Raw genomic sequence first — 18359 nt, 5'->3', positions numbered from 1 at the left:
CTGATAGGAATGTCCGAGGAAGAATGAGAGAGGAGAGAAAAAAAAAGGAATAAAGTGATGAGAGAGGAGAGAGAAGAGAAAATAAAAAAAATAATAAAACTTTTACCATTCTTGTCCGTACGCTTCCATATTCGAGATTGTACTGTTCACTCATGTAAAATATTTTGGCATTTAGAACACCTGATGAGAGTGGTTTTTTGGTGTTTGGTGTGTCAAATGCCAAATATTTGGCATTTGACACACCTAATGGAAATGCATTTGGCATTTGACACACCTGATGGAAATGCTCTTACAGTAAATGGATAATTTTATCCAAAAAAAAAAAAGTAAATGGATAAGAGAATAAAGATTTTAGGAATTCAACGATATAACTATATATCCAAACTCTAAATGATCCTAATCCAAAATAAGCACCCCTGTAAATTAAATATGGCATAAATAAACAAGACATGCATCACATACATCTTATATAAAGTTAATACGATATGGATTGAAACTATAGCCAATAATAGAGGTTTCAAATTTAAATAAATCTCAATAAAAATACCATATATATATATGATATATTGTGTATGTTTGGATTGCGCTGAAAATAGGTTGTGTCTGGCGTCTGCATTTTTTTCCTGGGTCCCATGTACTGTTCATAGGACCCGCAAGTACGAAAAACGTAAATCTAACTTTAATACTGAGTCCCACAGCACTATTCACACATTTAAAAGTTATTTTGCTACAGTATTTTCAGTAATAAGTTTTCAATTTTCAACGATAAGATATCCAAAACACCCCAATTGCCTTTTTTTTGTCTATATTTGGTTTCCTCAAAATTGCTTTTGATAGGACCAGTCCCAATACATCCTCGCAATCTGTTTCTAGCTTCAGAAATTTGTAGCTATATAAGAGACTGTTGAGAGTCATGATTCCTCCATATCCATTTGCTTAGTTAGCAATATTCAAGAAGGACCCCAATTGGGACCCACACGGCCGGCCAACCCATTCCTTTCTCAGTGGAAAGAACGGGAAAGTGCCAAAGTATTTTATTTTTTTGGTCAGTTAGCCAGAAAGAAAGAAAGAAAACGAGTTTGTTTTCCCACATACTTGTAATATCCCTTCTTTTTTACTCTTATATAAAGGGAAGGTTCATTCTCAAACTTATTACACAAAACCAACAATATGGGAATCCCTGGCTTGTTGGGTTTGGCTGCTTGGAGCTTCTATATCCTAGTCTTGGCAGTTCAGCCTCATCAAGCAAATAGCTCAATTCGTGGTTCCTTTGGCCTAAACAAAGGTGCTGTAGCTTCACCAGAGAATGGTCTATGCGCATCTTCAGTGACTGTACATGGCTACAAATGCGAGGAGCAGGAAGTAAATTTCTCATGCATAACTATTACATATATTATAGTTTGGCTTGTAATCAAACATAAGTATAGATGTGAATTAACGTGTGCATGTAAATTTAATTTTCAGGTGACAACCAAAGATGGGTATATACTCAGTGTGCAAAGGATCCCAGAAGGTCGGGTTGGGGGTACTGCTGGGACGAAGAAGCAACCAGTCTTATTACAACATGGGGTTACAGTCGTAAGTGAATGATATAAATATATATATATATATATATATATATATACATATTTAGTTATTTTTTGACAGCGTTTCATGCATGTAAAATTAATGAGGTGGGGGTTTTTTCTAGTTCTGTTTTGAGCAGTGAGGACTAATAAGAGGAAGAGTCTAGTCTAGTCTTCCCCAGGAAACTATGCCATTTTTTTGGTGTGAAACCTGACACCATGGTCTTTTTTTTTTTTTTTTTTTTTTTGAAACTGAATATTCATTTCATTCAAAAGGAAGGCAGAACAGCCAATACAAAGCTCAGAACCGACAGAAAAACAGCAAAGAAAAAGTAACAAGACAGACCACAAACAGACCAGACCACAAGCTAAAAGGCTGTTTGGATGAGTTGTTTTCATAACTCATAATTCTGTTTCCATAACTCATAACTCAAAAATAGTGGGATCCATATCTGAGAAGTCCATTTGGCACCACATAACTCTGTTTCCAGTTTTTTGTTTCTATCACTCAATTCTTTGATTTTTGAGTTATGAGTTATGAAAACTGAAAACAGCTAAAAATGTGTTTTCAGTTTCCATAACTTTGTTTTCAATGACATTTTTGTAATTAAACACACATGGAGGAACCCATTAGTCAAGTCAGCCACACCTTTTGACCTTTAACCTTTTTTTTTTCCTTTCTTCTTTCACTTTAGGTTCAGTTTTTTTTTTTTTTTTTTTTTTTTTTTTTTTTTTTTTCACTGGGTTCGGGTTTCTAAGTTTCTTTTTTTTTTCTTCTTTCACTGGGTTCGGTGATTTGATCTAGGTTTTTTTTTCTTTTTTTTTCTTCTTCTTCTTCTTTCACTAGGTTCGATGATCTAATATGGGTTTCTTTTTTTTTTTTTTTTTTTTTCCTTTCTTCTTTCACTGGGTTTGGGTTTCTAGGTTTTTTTTTTTTTTTTTTTTTTTTTTTTTTTTTCACTAGGTTCGATGATCTGATCTGGGTTTCTTTTCTTTTTTTCCTTTCTTCTTTATGAAAAATATTGAGTGATGGTGCCGTATTTTAAGTGATGAGTGATGAGTGATGAATGACAGAAATTAAGTGATGAAAAAAAGGATCCAAACAAGGCCTAATTCCTATGTGTCTCTGACACAAAAAAGGGTCAAATCCGCATCAGTTTGCACACTATGGAGCACTCTATATTTAGTCTATCTGCTTTAATTTGTCATAGTAAAAACTTTGGAATGATTCCGCTTTGAATTTTTGGTTTCTTTTATAAGCATATGATGAGGTCCAATTTAGCTACAAGAAAAGCCTGGAACAAAAGTATCTTTTAAAAGGGGATGCATGATTTACGGATCTACTTAAAGAAAAAATGAGTTAGGTTACGCATGTACGTTGATGATATGTGAAGTCATATCAGACTCTTACAAAGTAACCATTAAAATGTGAGGTTGGTCATCGGTCACCACATTGTAAAGGTAAATTTGCTCACAAGAAAGATGAATGTTTGTGCACAAAGGTGAAAACGAATTTGCCCAGAGATATGGTTGGATACATAATTTGTTGCAAGGGTTATGCAAGGGTATTTCCTTGCAACAAAACGTCATACATGAAACAGGAGAAATTATTGTGTACTCCCGAAATACCATAAATGTGTACTCCCTCCTTTCACATGAATGGTGAGTCCCACTAATTAAATTCATGGTAGGACCCACCATTCATGTAAGAGGGGGGAATATATATTTATGGTACTCCGGGAGTACTTAATAATTTTCCATGAAACAAATAATCCATTTTGTTAAGTTTTTTAAAAGTAGTTAATGGTGTGCAAAAAAATATAGTATCACATCATTTAAAATTAAATATAGTTTTAGATTTATAATATAAAATTAATCCATTAATAGAAAAATTCTTTTATAATGATAAATTCAGTGGAGAGTAAGAGATTAAAAAAAGAAAGTAAAACTTTTGTATAATTAAAAATTGAGTAATTCTACGGTACCCCCCCAAAAAAAGGGGGGGTACGGTACCCACTAGTTGGTAACCTGCTATACCAGGTTACTTTTTTCTCACATTTGACAGTTCCATCCTCACATTGTACAGTTCCAGCATCACATGTGACAGTTCTTTTCTCACATTTGGTAGTTCCCTTACTTTTGTCTCATATTTGATGGTTCCATCCTCATATTGTGCAGTTCTAACATCACATGTGACAGTTCTTTTCTCACATTTGGTGGTTCCATTACTTTTTTTTCTCACATTTGATGGTTTCATTCTCACATTGTGCGGTTCCAACATCACATATGACAGTTCTTTTGTCACATTAAGTGGTTCCCTTACTTTTTTCTCACACTTGATGGTTCCATCCTCATATTGTGCAGTTCCAACATCACATGTGACCGTTTTTTTCTCACATTTGGTGGTCCTCTTATTTTTTTCTCACATTTGACGATTCTATCCTCACATTGGGTAGTTTTAACATCACAGGTGACAGTTCTTTTCCCACATTTGGTGGTTCCATCACTTTTTTTCTCTCATATTTGATGGTTTCATCCTCACATTGTGCGGTTCCAACGTCACATATGACAATTTTTTGTCATATTGGATGGTTCCCTTACTTTTTTCTCACACTTGACAGTTCTATTCTCACATTGTGCGGATTCAACATTACATATGACAGTTCTTTTGTCACATTGGGTGGTTCCCTTACTTTTTTCTCACATTTGACGGTTCCATCCTCACATTGTGCAGTTCCAACATCACATGTGACAGTTCTTTTCTCACATTTGGTGGTTCTCTTACTTTTTTCCTCACACTTGACATTTCCATCCTCACATTATGCAGTTCCAATATCACATGTGACAATTTTTTCTCACATTTGGTAGTTCCATTACTTTTTTTTCCTCACATTTGACTGTTTCATCCTCACATTGTACGGTTCCAATATCACATATGATAGTTCTTTTGTCACATTGGGTGGTTCTCTTACTTTTTTTCTCACACTTGACAGTTCTATCCTCACATTGTACAGTTCTAACATCACATGTGACAGTTCTTTTCTCACGTTGGGTGGTTCCCTTACTTTTTTCTCACATTTGACGATTTCATCCTCACATTGTGTATTTCTAACATCACATGTGATGGTTCTTTTCTCACATTTAGTACTTCCCTTACTTTTTTTTTTCTTACATTTGACAGTTCCATTCTCATATTGTGTAGTTCCAACATCACATGTAACAGTTCTTTTCTCACATGTGGTGGTTTCCTTACTTTTTTCTCACATTTGATGGTTTCATCATCACATTATGCAGTTCTACCATCAAATGTGACAGTTCTTTTCTCATATTTGGTGGTTCCCTTACTTTTTTTCTTACGTTTGACGGTTTCATCCTCACATTGTGCAGTTCCAATATCACATGTGTCAGTTCTTTTGTCACATTTGGTGGTTCTCTTATTTTTTTTCCTCACTTTTGACGGTTTCATCCTCATATTGTACAGTTCCAACATCACATGTGACAGTTCTTTTCTCATGTTGGGTGGTTCCCTTACTTTTTTCTCACATTTGACTGTTTCATCCTCACATTGTGCAGTTCCAATATCATATTTGACAGTTTTTTTGTCACATATAGTGGTTCCTTTATTTATTTATTTTCTCAAATTTGATGGTTCCATTGCTATATTAAGCAGTACCAACATTGCATCTGTTCTATTTTTGTTACATGTGACAATTCTTTTGTCATATGTGACAGTTCTTTTCTCACATTTGGTGATTCCTTTTTTTTCTTTTTACATTTGACGGTTCTATCCTCATATTGTGTAGTTCCAATAACACATGTGACAGTTCTTTTCTTACATTTGATGGTTCCCTTACTTTTTTTCTCACATTTGACAGTTCCATCATCACATTATGCTGTTCCAACATCACATGTGACAATTCTTTTCTCACATTTGGTGGTTCCCTTATTCTTTTCTCACATTTAATGATTCCATTGTCACATTAAGTAACACCAACATTGCATCTGACTCTATTTTTGTTACATTCAGTGGTACCCTATTTTTTTATTCTCAAATTTAACCATTCCGTTATTACATAGGGCAGTACCCACATTACTTCTAACCGTACTTTTGTCACATTCGGTGGTACCCTATTTTTTTCCTTACAATTAATAGTTCAATCGTCACAGTAAAAACTACCAATATCACATCTGACCATAATTTTACATTTAGGCTTATTACTGAGGTCACTTTTTTACTTACTAATAACCACTCATCATAATAGTAATTTTTTTTTAAGTTATTAAAAAATTTAGATCTAAAATCGAAAACCAAAAAAAATAAAATAAAATAAAAAGCATCCCATGAAATTAGCCCAACCACAATAAATCAATAATTACTCTTGTTCAAAAAAAAAAATCAACTTTCTTCCACAAATATTTGAATATACCAATTAACTTCCTACGTATCTCCCTTGGTAGCTTCCATCACATTCAGGGGCATACCTCCCTATAAAATAACATAGTTGAGGTCATTTTATTGATGTTTATATTTTTATTATTTATATATGATGGTGAACCAAAAATTAGACTATCTCCAATTCGTCCATAGTGTTGTTCAAGACTAGAAAGGTCATCCAAGTGCAAGAAGGTCATCCAACATGGAGTCACCTTGTAAGTTTATTTTCATTAACTTAGCCAAGCAAGATACAATTTTGAGTACACTTTGTAATTTTGAAAGTATAACCATCACAAAAAGGATTGTTGTCCTTGCTCAATTGATTTGCATTTCTCCCAGGTTGATGCTTAGGCCAGTAAACTTTGGCCATTTGAACGTATAACCATCACATGGAGTACATTGGTTGCATTTCTCCCAAGTCTTTTCTACCATCTTTCTTTACAACTCTAATTATTTTGGAGAACACAAGTCTTACAATTCCAACTGAATGTCAAGGCTACAACTTGTTACACACATGATCTCATAAATCCGTTTCAAAAAAATTAGAATTACAAAGAAAAGTTCATTAGAAATACATACCAATTATGTTCATTAGAAATAAAAAGAGAGAAGTTCATTAGAAATGCTTTTAATATTTGAACCAAAGGGTCTTGAAAATATATCTTTCAACAAATGTCCAGGATGGCATTTCACCTTGGACCTTACTAGTGGTGAGAAATCAGGGTATTCTATTCTATCCTAGGTGTGAGTCACTTTCCCAAGCATATAACAATAATAGAGGAATTGTTCTAAAAAAACAGCATTCATCCATAGTTCTTCAGAGTTCAGACTGCAAATGTTCATGTTCTTATGGGCTCCACCTTATTCTATTTCATGTCCTCTTGGTTAAAACTTCCCAAATTGGCAATACAAACTACAGAGAGGCCTATTTGGCCTTGATTTAGCCAACAGTAATTTCAAGACCATAAAACATTTGAAGCAATAGTAGAGCTATATGCACATTAAATATGATTAGCACTACAAACTATTAGGACAAACACAATCCACCATAATCCATGATCATTGACAAACCCACCACAATGGTCCCATAACCATAACTAGTGAACAACACATTGGTGAAAGGAGCCTCTTGGTGGTTAGAATGCTCATTAAAACAAAGTAGAGTTGGAAATCAATAACAGAGCAGAGGTTAACTACACAGGGATCAGCTGCATGATTAGAACGGTGATTTATTGTTTTCAATTAAAGATGAAATGATTTGAAAAAAAAAAAAAAAAAAATTATTCAAGCATAATGAGTGCCCTATGACTTTCAAAAATAGCTTGATCTAATACTTAAATTCCACCACTCAAATGAAGAAGAAAATTTAAATTTATCTGCTTCTTCCAGAAACCTATGCCAAGAAATGCATAGCAGGCTGGCAAACTAAATAAAATCACACTAGCAAAAACATTATCCTTCAATTTTAAGGATTATAATATTGAATCAAAAGAGCCAAAAGGTTGCAATCCAGAATGACCAGATTGATGATTTCAATTCCTAACAAGTTGTAATAAGTGCAAGTAAAAGGCAGTAAAAAAAAGGGAACAGTATGAACATGCCAAGTAATGTTGTAATTAGTTTAAACCATGCAAATGCATCCTGAAATACACACAATACAAACATGCCATTTCTTTCACAAAACAACTTTCAAATTTTTAGTGTCATAATTACCAAGCTAACCAACAATAAGAAAAAGAAAGTATACATATTTGTGCTCGAGAGAACCAAATTGAACTAGAAAAACCAACTTTGTAGCAACATGATGAGCAGTGCTGGAATTATTATTATTATTATTTTTTTTTTTTTTTGAGGAATCAGTTAAGACTTGTGAAATTCAACCTGAAATACACAAAATACAAGAATCAGCTAGCAAACAATAAGGGAAACACAAATTCACTTATTTGAGAAGAAGTTTTTCCCTGTAACTCAAATGATTGCAGGAGAGGTTAACGAAAGCAGGAGAAAAAGAGAAATTATTTCCAAAAAAACTCCACTAATTAAGCTACCTAACACAAAGAAAAAAAAAAAAAATCCAACTTCTTGTGACCAATAAGTAGCACTGCCAGATTAAAATCCAAATTGGATACGGGGTTGCCAACACTGGATGAACAAGTATCACTAAAAGCAAGAGAATAACAATGGAAACAAGACCCTATGATTGAAAAACAAAAACAAAAACAAATTAGCCTTAATTAAAAGACCACAAGTGAATCGCACTACATCAAACCTATGCAAATAAATGAAATCCAGATTGACAATACACACACTCACACAGCCCAGATTTCAATTAATAGAAAACAAATTGAAATGTCTTACCAATCCCTTAAAAGCAGCCATCCTTATCACCGGCCATAAAAAAGAAATTAAAAATAAAATAAAACATATAGAAAACCCAAACTGTATCATTAAATACCCATATCTTCAAAATTGAATACATCAAACATATACCTTTGATTCTTTGAACGTTATGCACCTCTTTATTGGGATTAAACTTTAAATCAAATATTTGACATATCTTTTTAAAATCCACTAGAGAGCAATGATATGCTGTCAACACTGATCATTTGAAGTTAGGGTTTTATTTTGATTCTTACCTTCATCTGTGAGTAAATCGCAATATGGAAAGAAGATGAACAGAAAAAATAGATTTAGTGATTCAGCCAAGAACATGAGCGACGAAAAGGCGGCCAGAGAGAGAAAACCTGTCCGAGTTCGAGATGCGACTTGCGAGAGAAAAGAACTGATTTTTTTTTTTTTTTTTTGGTTTTATACGTTAACCTGATTGACCGGTAACTTTATTCTATTAAAATTAGATAAACGGCTCAGATTAAAACAAGTAAAATTTAGTGGTTAGGATTTATGTGGGTACCGTACCCACCAAAAAAATGAGGGGTACAGTAGAATGACCCTTAAAAATTTGAACTTATAAGTTGGATGATTAGATTAACCGATTAATCCAACTAGAGAAGATTCCATAAGGTTTTAACCCTCGATCGTGCTAATTCTTAAGTCAACCAACATACCACTAATTAATAATTTAATATATGTCTATATCTCTTCAAATGTGGACATATCCCATTTTAGGGTGAGTTTGGTTCAGCTTTTTGTAAAAGTGGATAATGAAAAAGTGAAGTTTTCAAAAAGTGCATTTTTAAAAAGCTGAGTGTTTGGTAAAAGCTATTAAAAAGTATTTTTTGAAAAAGCTGAGTGTTTGGCTAGCACTTATAAAAGTGGCAGTTTGAGGGATAAATTACCAAAAAGGACAATGTATATATAAGAGCATCTCCAGTAGGTTAAACAAATTTTTGTGCTGTTTGAACAATCAACAGTGACATTTATCTTTTGCCTATCCACTTTTTTAATTTTTATTTTGTAATCAAATTTATGCTTTTTTAATATTTATTTTTTCTTTTTCTATTCATTCTCAACAATTATATTTTTCAACAAAAAGTGTTACATCCACAATTTTTTTTGCAATACTTTCACAAGAATCATAACAAAATCTTATATGAAAAGTTGTTACTAGTTCTAATTTGAACCCATTACTGAAATTATATTTTTACTCATCAATATTAGCTAATTACTTAAAATTTATTGTGAAATTATTGTGAAAATATTGTGGTAATATTTTTAAATTTTGATTTCTAATACTTTGCCTTTTTTTTCCTCCATACGTTTCCTTTTCCTTTTTTTTTTTTTTTTTTCTCTTGTATTTTGTCCACCACACACGTATACATTATTTTGTCCACATCCTCTCATTTTTCTTTTTCTTTACTTCCACAGCTCCACTTTCCAGAAGCTCCTCATTTTTTCATTCTTTCCTCTTTTATTTTTCCTTTACTTCCACTTAATGATTCCAAAGCTCTCCGGCTCTCTCAATTTCTTCTCTCTTTTTTATTATTTTTTTTTCCACTTGATTCCAGAAGCTCTCCACAAATCACTACTGACGCTATACACTTCCGCTTCTTGACTTATATGAAGCAAATTGCTCGCGGACCTAAACTGAACATTGAGAAGCCTCACGACCTTGAAGTCATTGGATACGGAATCGAATCTGAACCCAACACTGTGGGTTCAGTCTTTCTTCGTCTTCCTCTTCTTCTTCTTTCTTTTTGTCTTTCTGTGTGTTTATGGTTGTTTGGCCGTGGGTTTGTGCTATTTGATTTCTGTAGTTTTGGATTGTGGTTTGTGTTTTGGGTAATGATTTTTTTGTGTGTTCTTTGGGTTGATTTCTCATGGGTATGGGTTGGTTATGATTTCTCTGTTCTTTGGGTTGATTTCTCACAGAGAGGGCAGAGCAGAGAGATGAGATGAGGGGCGTGAGGTTAGCGTTGAGAGAACTGATACATTTGGGGTATTTCCGTAATTCCATCGATAGCAACAGTAACCCATCAAAACGCGCAGTGTGCGTTTTCATTTATGGACCCTCAGAGGTCCATAAAATTTCCGCATTTAGTCCGTGTTTTTTCACTATGCCCAAAACGCAACTTTTATCAAAAAGTTGCGTTTTGGGCTTAACCAAACGCAATTTTAGGCCTGGCTTTTTTCAAAAAGCCCTTTTTGGGCTCAAAATGTGGAAACAAACGGACACTTAATCACTCTTTTGTGTGTGTGTGGGGCTAAAAGGTATTTACAACAAGAGTCACGTTTACATTACCAAAGCGATATGGATCTGTTTTTAATACTACTACTTACTTTTTTTTTTTTTTTTTTTTTTTTTTGAGAAGGTGTTTTTAATACTAGTTGATTGTTCCAATAATCCATTTGATGTTTTATCGCCACCACGACAAAAGGAAGGTTATGTAGAAGAGAATGTTTACTACCACAATAATGTTCATAATTTTTGCCACAATTTATTTATGTGTCAAGTTGTAAGTGGTGGAATAAAATATTAGATTCATATGAGTCCATTATTTCATCACTCACAAGTCGCCACATTGTAAAGTTGTGGCAAAGTTGTAAAACTAGTTGTGGTACTAGACCTAATCTATGATGTTGAAGGGTGCACCTAATCTATGATGTTGAAGGGACCCTGTTAAAATCAAACGGTCTGCAAAATCATGCACCGTTTCACGCGTAATTCCATTCCATCTGACTAGAGTCACTAGACCAGATTTGAAAATATCTCTACATAGCTTCTTAACTTGTGTGAGCTATTACAGTATTACGTGTGTTCTTTTTACTTGAGCCACAACATGCGGAGTATCACATAAACTGAGATATGGGCGGGCATGATATTTGTTTGTTTGTTTTTTGATGGGAAGGCAATTTTGTTTTGTTGTCCGTGAATTTCAATGATGTAGTTACGTGGTGCATGTTTAACTGGGTTTTTTTTTTTTTTTTTGGGTGCAGGATGGATTGACATGGTTTCTGAATTCTCCGGGGCAAAATCTACCGTTAATTTTAGCTAATAATGGGTTTGATGTGTGGATTGCTAACACCAGAGGGACCAGATTAAGCCGACAACATGTCTCCTTGGTCCCTGGCCAACCGGTTCTGTTCCTCTTTCCCTTTACTACTCATCAATTTAATTACTTCATAAAACTATTTTAGGCTGCATATGATGATAGATAGTAGTGGTTTCTTGTTTTTTGTTTAGAGAAATGTTTCATATAAAAAAAAAAATTCACAATATTGTTTCATAACAATTGACAAACTATTACTAATTTTTTGAATCCACTATTTAATTTTTTTTCTTTTATTTATTATTAATAATTTGCCACATCAATAATAGTGAAAATTTTTGTCAAATTAGACTCTCTTTTATTTGACGTGGCAAAAGATTGTGAATAAGAAATTTTAAGATGAGTTTGCTGCAAAGGGAAAGTGTGATATTACTAGTTTTAAGTAGAAAGATATATTAGCCAAATCCTAATTAATATCCTAATTGTATAAAGGATTCATCTTTGATTAAAAAAATTAAAAAAAAAATTCTTTAATTAAAAGAAAAAGGAAAGAATTTTTTTTTTCAAAAATTGAATAATTCAAAATATAAAATCTTCCAATAACTGAATATATAACATGATATAATTTAGATGATCACTGTTTTATAAGGATTCAATTTCCTTGATTTTCGACCATGAAAGGTTCTGGCTGCTTCCCACTTGCTGCGGATCAGAAGAAAAGGAAAACAAAATAGAAAAAAAGAAAAGGCTCTGAAAGTCTAAGTGCGGTGGTTGATTAGCAATACCCACGTGGATGTCAATATCAAAACAGAAAAGCAACTTAAATAGACATTGATTGGAACTCAGGAAATAGGTATGAATTTCTTTAGTTAGATTTTGGGTTTGTATATAGGTTCATCATAGAGCATGATAAAGAAGGAAAGGATCTAGGAACACTAATGAGTGTGGCATTAAATTTAATTGTACCTATTTGGAGGTCTAAACGAATCAAATCTTAGGACATATGTAGATTTTTGGAGGTAAACTTTTTTTTTTCTTGAAAAATTGGCTTATTTTCGGCAAAAAAAAAAAAAAAAAAAAAAAAACACTTAATTTTGTAACAGTTAAAACTAGAATTGGGTTTGAATTTTGTTGAACTATAGGGTCACCATTGAGCAGGACAAAAAAGTGAAAACAAGCCTAGCTTGTGCTCAGACCTAGTTAAATCATTTATACTATATACTTATTGGGTTGTTACATTTTATTTATATATATATATATATATATATATAAATATATATAATAAAAAAAAAGATTGAGAATTGAGTTGGTAAGTGGGTAATTTTTTTTTAAGCGTTACATGGGCAATTTAGGGTCCGTTTGGATTGAGCTTATTGTTGCTGAAACTAAAAACTGAAAACTGAAAACACTGTAGCAAAATAATTTTTAAATGTGTAAATAGTACCGTGGGACCAATTTTTAATATTTTTTAGTGCATGAACAGTGTCAACACAGTACGTAAACAGTGTATTTACTGTTCATAACAGTAAAATTTGTCCCCCCAAAGTCAACAATTGTGGGCCAAAAAAAAAAAGAAAGAGAAAACGTGAACTCATCAAAACGTGGATGCAAACGCTCACTTATTAGTATATCTTTTATAAAAGATATTTGATTGTAGACCATTTGACGTCATCGATTGATGTGGTTCATGTGGATTTAATTTTTATAATTTTCCTTTTCTTAATTCCCCTCATCTTCTATATTGTGTGTTACTCATGGTTTGTCAATATTGTAAATGTGACAGGCTTTCTGGAATTGGTCATGGGATGAATTGGTTTCCTTTGAGCTACCAGCTCTTTTTGACTATGTGTATGGGCAAACAGGGCAGAAGATTGATTACGTGGGCCATTCCCTGGTGAGCAATGAGCATCATCATCATATTAAGCACCCCTTCAAAGCTACATATGTTACAGTTTGAATCTAAGACATATTCATTATTCTTAGATTTGCAAAAATCCTTTGCAATGCTATGAATCATTTTGTTATCTTAATTATGTGGACGTCTAGCATTAATGACTTTAGCCATATACTAATAAATTTGTCCAAACTTTCTGTTGAAAATGAGAGAGTACTAGTATTGTGATGTTCAAAAGTTTGGAATAACTAGAAAAAACTGTCCATTGTATTCTACTAAAATTTGGACACTCGGGCAATCTTTGACAGGGAACTTTAACAGCTTTGGCATCCTTCTCGGAAGGTAAACTAGTGAACCAGCTGAAATCCGCAGCATTGTTGAGTCCTATTGCTTATTTGAGCCACATGAAAACTGCACTTGCCAATATTGCTGCCAAATCCTTTGTTGGTGAGGTAAGGTCATCAATGATGTCCTACATAATGTTAATTTATTAAACAAGAATAAACAGCATGCACATGACAGAAATGCTTGATTTTGACAACAGATCCGCACGCTATTTGGTCAAGCAGAGTTCAATCCCAAAGGGTAAGAGTCCCAAGAGTTACTGATGATATAGAAGTTACTTCATGTAATAGAATTACAATGTTCTAAATTGATGGTTTTGATCTGCAAATCCTTTTATATAGGAAAGCTCGGGGTGACTTTATCAAGTTTCTATGTGATAATCCCGGGGTTGACTGCTACGACTTAGTAACCGCACTAACTGGTATTAGTCTCTGCATTGATCGGTAGCTTCAATAGTACAATGGATTTTATACATAGAAAACCTAACTCATGCAATGGTACTTTGTGTTCAATCAAGGGAAAAATTGCTGCCTTAATTCCTCAATCGTTGATCTCTTCCTGACGAATGGACCTCAGTCAACATCAACCATGAACATGGTGCACCTTTCTCAAAGTAAGTTTGTTTCTGAACTTGATAACTTTTTACGCTGATTCTTGTGATGCGCATTTTAAACTTTTTTCTTTTCATTGAGACTGTATATGACTTTTTACTTTTTTGGGGTATGAAAATTCATGTGATCAAAAGGCTTAAGGTGCAATATTACACTAAGAATGAGTTTGTATATACTATTTTTGATGTCATTTTATACAGTGGAAGTGTGGAACTGGAAGTTGTATGTCAGTTTTCTAATGTTATTTCTTAGTACTTCACCACGAATATTTCTTTTTAGGTAGTCTTTGTTACAAACTGCCAGAAAAGTCATTGATATTTACTTATGAATAACTAATTGAGGAAGATTTTGAACTACAAATTTGCAGCTGTTAGAAATGGTGTTGTGGCAAAATACAACTATGGAAGGCATGACTATAATTTGATGCATTATGGGGAAGCCATGCCACCAATTTATAACCTCTCCAACATTCCCCATGACCTTCCTATGTTCCTTAGCTATGGTGGCCAAGATGCACTCTCTGATGTCCTAGATGTTAAACATTTACTTGATGATTTAAAGTCCCATGATGTAGACAAGCTCTCAGTTCAGTTCATCAAGGATTATGCTCACGTAGATTTCATCATGGGAGTGAATGCCAAGGATGTAGTTTACAATCAAGTGGTTAAATTTTTTGAGGGCCAACACTTACGATCCTTGATGGAGGCCTCAGTTGTGTGATCAACATTAATTAACTAGTTTATATTTATTACTAGGCCAAGTACTTCACCTAGCTAGTAGTAAAGGGAGGCGGTTCTGCCTCTAACCGTGCCAGCTTCGGCCTTCGGCTCTGCTTTTGCTTGGCCATTGAAGGTTTTTTTTTTTTTAATTTAATTTTTGTTGTCTTTAATGCATTCAAAGGAAAAAATTATTTAGTTTAAAATTTATTAAAGGGCCAGACAATTTATTTTATGTAAAATTGGTTGACTAAGTTTAATATCTTTTAAATTTGCTATATGTAGTTTTTGTTGTTAGGCTAAATTTTTTGGACTTAAATATTTTGTTTTATATTTTAGATATAATTTTTTTATGGCCTTTAAAAAGAGGAAAATGCTAGAGTTTCAAATTTTTTTTATTATAAATTACTGATATAATGAGTAGTGGTTATTCGTAAGTAAAAAAATGATGTAAGTGATGGGCCTAGATGCAAACCAGTAAGAATTTGCTAACTCAATAGTTTATAAAAAAAAAATTGTGAATGTAGAATTACTCTTAAAAAAATCAATGATATTGTTAAAGGGGGCAAAGCAATTTTATTGAACAAAATTACTAACATCCCCCCCTGATGTAGTGAATAGTGGTTATTCGTAAGTAAAAAAATGATGTAAGTAATGAGCCTAAATGCAAACCAGTAAAAATTTGCTAACTCAATAGTTTGTAAAAAACATTTGTGAATGTAGAATTACTCTTAAAAGAATCAATGATATTGTTAAAGGGGGCAAAATAATTTTATTGAACAAAATTACTAACATCCCCCCACCCAAAAAAAGTCCAATAATACCTCCGTCCATGATTCGACTTACAATTTTGAATATTTTATATACTTTCCTACAATTTGAGGAAAAAATAAAGTAAGTGGGAAAGTAAGTGGGAAAGATATACTTTCCTAAATGTGCACTTTCTGTTTGATTGGAAATAACTAAGAACGTGGATGAAGATTGTCAACAAGATTATAGAATGAATCTATAAGATAGTCATCCTTAATACAAACAAGAAACCGTTATTTTCTACCTTGTAGACTACTTTTCAAGCCCAAAACATGTACATTCCAATACAAATTTGGAAGATATTGAAGTGAGTAGACATCTTGGAAGATTTCTATTGACTCCATCTAACAATCTAAATAGATTTGATTTATATAGTGAGGACTCAGAATTTGAGCACGCATGCTAGACTTAAAAAGTTACTTTATTTTCCCCTTTAAAACTAAGGACGAAACTAGAATTTCAAGAGTGACGAGGTCATACCAGGCTATCTATACAATAAATAATCATGGAAGCTTAGCAATTAATTTTGCTAATATTTCCCACCTCATCGTCATACTTCCCTATTATTCCCTATCTATCTTAACATTACTCTTACTAAAACCCTTCAATTTAGTACTTTACTAAAATTAACATTTACTTGTCGAGTCTAAACAACATTTGAACCCAAGGAAAATCAAATTTTAATTTTAATCTGTTTTGCTAACTAGTATATAACCCCGTATATATGCACGAGTATAATTAAAAATAGTTACAATTATATAGTTCAAATTATACATTGTATTAGTTTACACTTTTTTAAATCATACTTTTTTTAATTTGTAATGGTTTCTCATTTTATATTTTAGAAATGTATAGTTTTTAGACTTTATGGATTTTAGAATTTAATTTATTTTGGACTTTACGGTTTTTGCACCCAATAATTCACTTACCACAAAAATTAAAAAACTTAGATGGACATATAGCCGAAAATTGGACTCCAATTGAAATCCAATTTAGAATCTAATTGGATTTGGACTTTTAGATTTTAACACTCAATAATTCATTTGACACAAAATTAAAAATTAAATGGGACACGTGGTGTGAAATTGATAATCCAATTAATATCTAATTGGATTTTTTCTAAGCTTTGCCTATTAATATTAGTATATATATATATATATATATATATATATATATATATATTGTGGTGGGCCTTTTTTGTGTTTTGGACTTGATTTCTCCTGTTGTACCATGGCCCGTGATTCTGAGGTAGGAGAGTTGAGATTAGCCTAATTGAAACACACCTTAAGCTGGCTTCTGCACAAGTTGGACCATCCCCATACAGACGCATCCTAGTAGGAACCTTGAATGTACCGCGTGCTCATGACAGGAAAGACTGTTATAGGTATTACAGTAGGAAGCACGATGCAGCAAGATAACTAAAACATTTCTACTAATAACAATAATATGTGAATAACATAGCAAGGGAGAATAGAGCAATACGATTACAAATAACAAGACCACGGCAAAAAGTTTTAGCAGTATGATAACGAGTTAGTCTTTGATCAAAAAAGAAAGAAAGGATTTGTCTGCCAAAGAAATGGACTTAGCTCTTCAGCAGACACAAGCCCAAAAAGGGAACCGATCTCCGATGTGGGTAACCTCAGAGGGAACTTCTGCCGTAAAGATTACACACTTAGGAAAAAAGGACCTAAATGGCTTAAACTTGAATTCTTAGCTTATCAGAGAGTGGGTCTATTGAGAGGGAGAGAAATGGGTAGCCAATTGATGCATGCCGCTACTCCTATCACTCATGTTTCTTCCCTTTTTTTGGGATTTCTGTATCATTCCTTTTTCTTTTTGTTTCTTTGTTTACTCTGCTTCCTTTTCTTTCTTTCTACCTCTCTTTTTTGTTTGTTGTCGTTCCCCCTTCCTTCACTATACACGCCTATGGCTTTTAATATTGCCTACCATGACATAATTTACCATTTTTACCCCTTTACCCTTTTTGACTCATTTTGGGTGTCCTTCTAAGACTGCCCATTGGTCTGTCGGCTGCTCAGCCACTACTATTACATTGTGTAGGCTACACCACGCCTCATTCCTAGACAAAAATGGTTTTGGTTTTGTCTCCTACCTCTCTTAATACTCTCATCTGGATAAGAATTAAACATCTCCTTTACCTACCTCTATGACATGCATTTAGTGATTCCAGCTTATGTTTACTTCTTTTGGGTGAGATGTCATCCCAGTAAGACATTTCTCCTTAAAAGAATTTGAGCAAGAACCCCAAAATAGGCTCCCCCCCCCCCCCCCTCTCCCCATTGCTAGACCACACCTTTTCATACCTTTGACCCATGGCCCACCTTCCCTGTATTGGCTGGGTACAGGTAGGTGGTGCCTGAGCCCTATGTGCATGCTCCACTTCGGTTTGAATCTATTACTTTTATGGCCTTCACACGTTTGCCATTGCCTCTGGGTTTGTCTGGTTTTGTTGTATGTTCTGGTATCTGTTTAACTCTTGCAGCGTGAAAGACACATGGGCCTTTGGGCTTTC

General features: G+C 33.5%; 1 protein-coding gene and 1 long non-coding RNA gene across 7 annotated transcripts in view; one reads left to right on the top strand and one right to left on the bottom strand.

The window, feature by feature from the left end:
* LOC126714628 (triacylglycerol lipase 2) overlaps window positions 1-18359 on the top strand; it is a 59495-nt gene that overhangs the window by 23463 nt on the left and 17673 nt on the right. The window contains exons 1-9 of one of the 6 annotated variants that reach the window (XM_050414852.1): window positions 1110-1362; window positions 1465-1578; window positions 11395-11535; window positions 13231-13341; window positions 13650-13793; window positions 13886-13926; window positions 14028-14107; window positions 14204-14299; window positions 14665-15293. In XM_050414852.1, coding sequence (XP_050270809.1) covers window positions 1171-1362; window positions 1465-1578; window positions 11395-11535; window positions 13231-13341; window positions 13650-13793; window positions 13886-13926; window positions 14028-14107; window positions 14204-14299; window positions 14665-15017 — 1272 coding nt within the window. In that variant the 5' untranslated portion in view covers window positions 1110-1170 and the 3' untranslated portion in view covers window positions 15018-15293. Of the gene's footprint in view, window positions 1-1092; window positions 1363-1464; window positions 1579-9845; window positions 10111-11394; window positions 11536-13230; window positions 13342-13649; window positions 13794-13885; window positions 13927-14027; window positions 14108-14203; window positions 14300-14664; window positions 15294-18359 lie in introns of those variants that run through there. The other 5 variants (XM_050414854.1, XM_050414859.1, XM_050414853.1 and 2 more) reach the window with 5 other exon arrangements.
* On the bottom strand, window positions 6178-8790 carry LOC126714629 (uncharacterized). Its single transcript, XR_007651645.1, has 2 exons — window positions 8637-8790; window positions 6178-7881 (listed from the first exon to the last, which is right to left on the bottom strand). It is a non-coding gene; the product is annotated as an uncharacterized LOC126714629 (long non-coding RNA).

This window comes from Quercus robur, chromosome 2, assembly GCF_932294415.1.
Source record: "Quercus robur chromosome 2, dhQueRobu3.1, whole genome shotgun sequence".
Taxonomy (NCBI): Eukaryota; Viridiplantae; Streptophyta; class Magnoliopsida; order Fagales; family Fagaceae; genus Quercus; species Quercus robur.
Note: the sequence above shows the minus strand (reverse complement) of the source record. Positions and strands in the feature narration are given on the sequence as shown.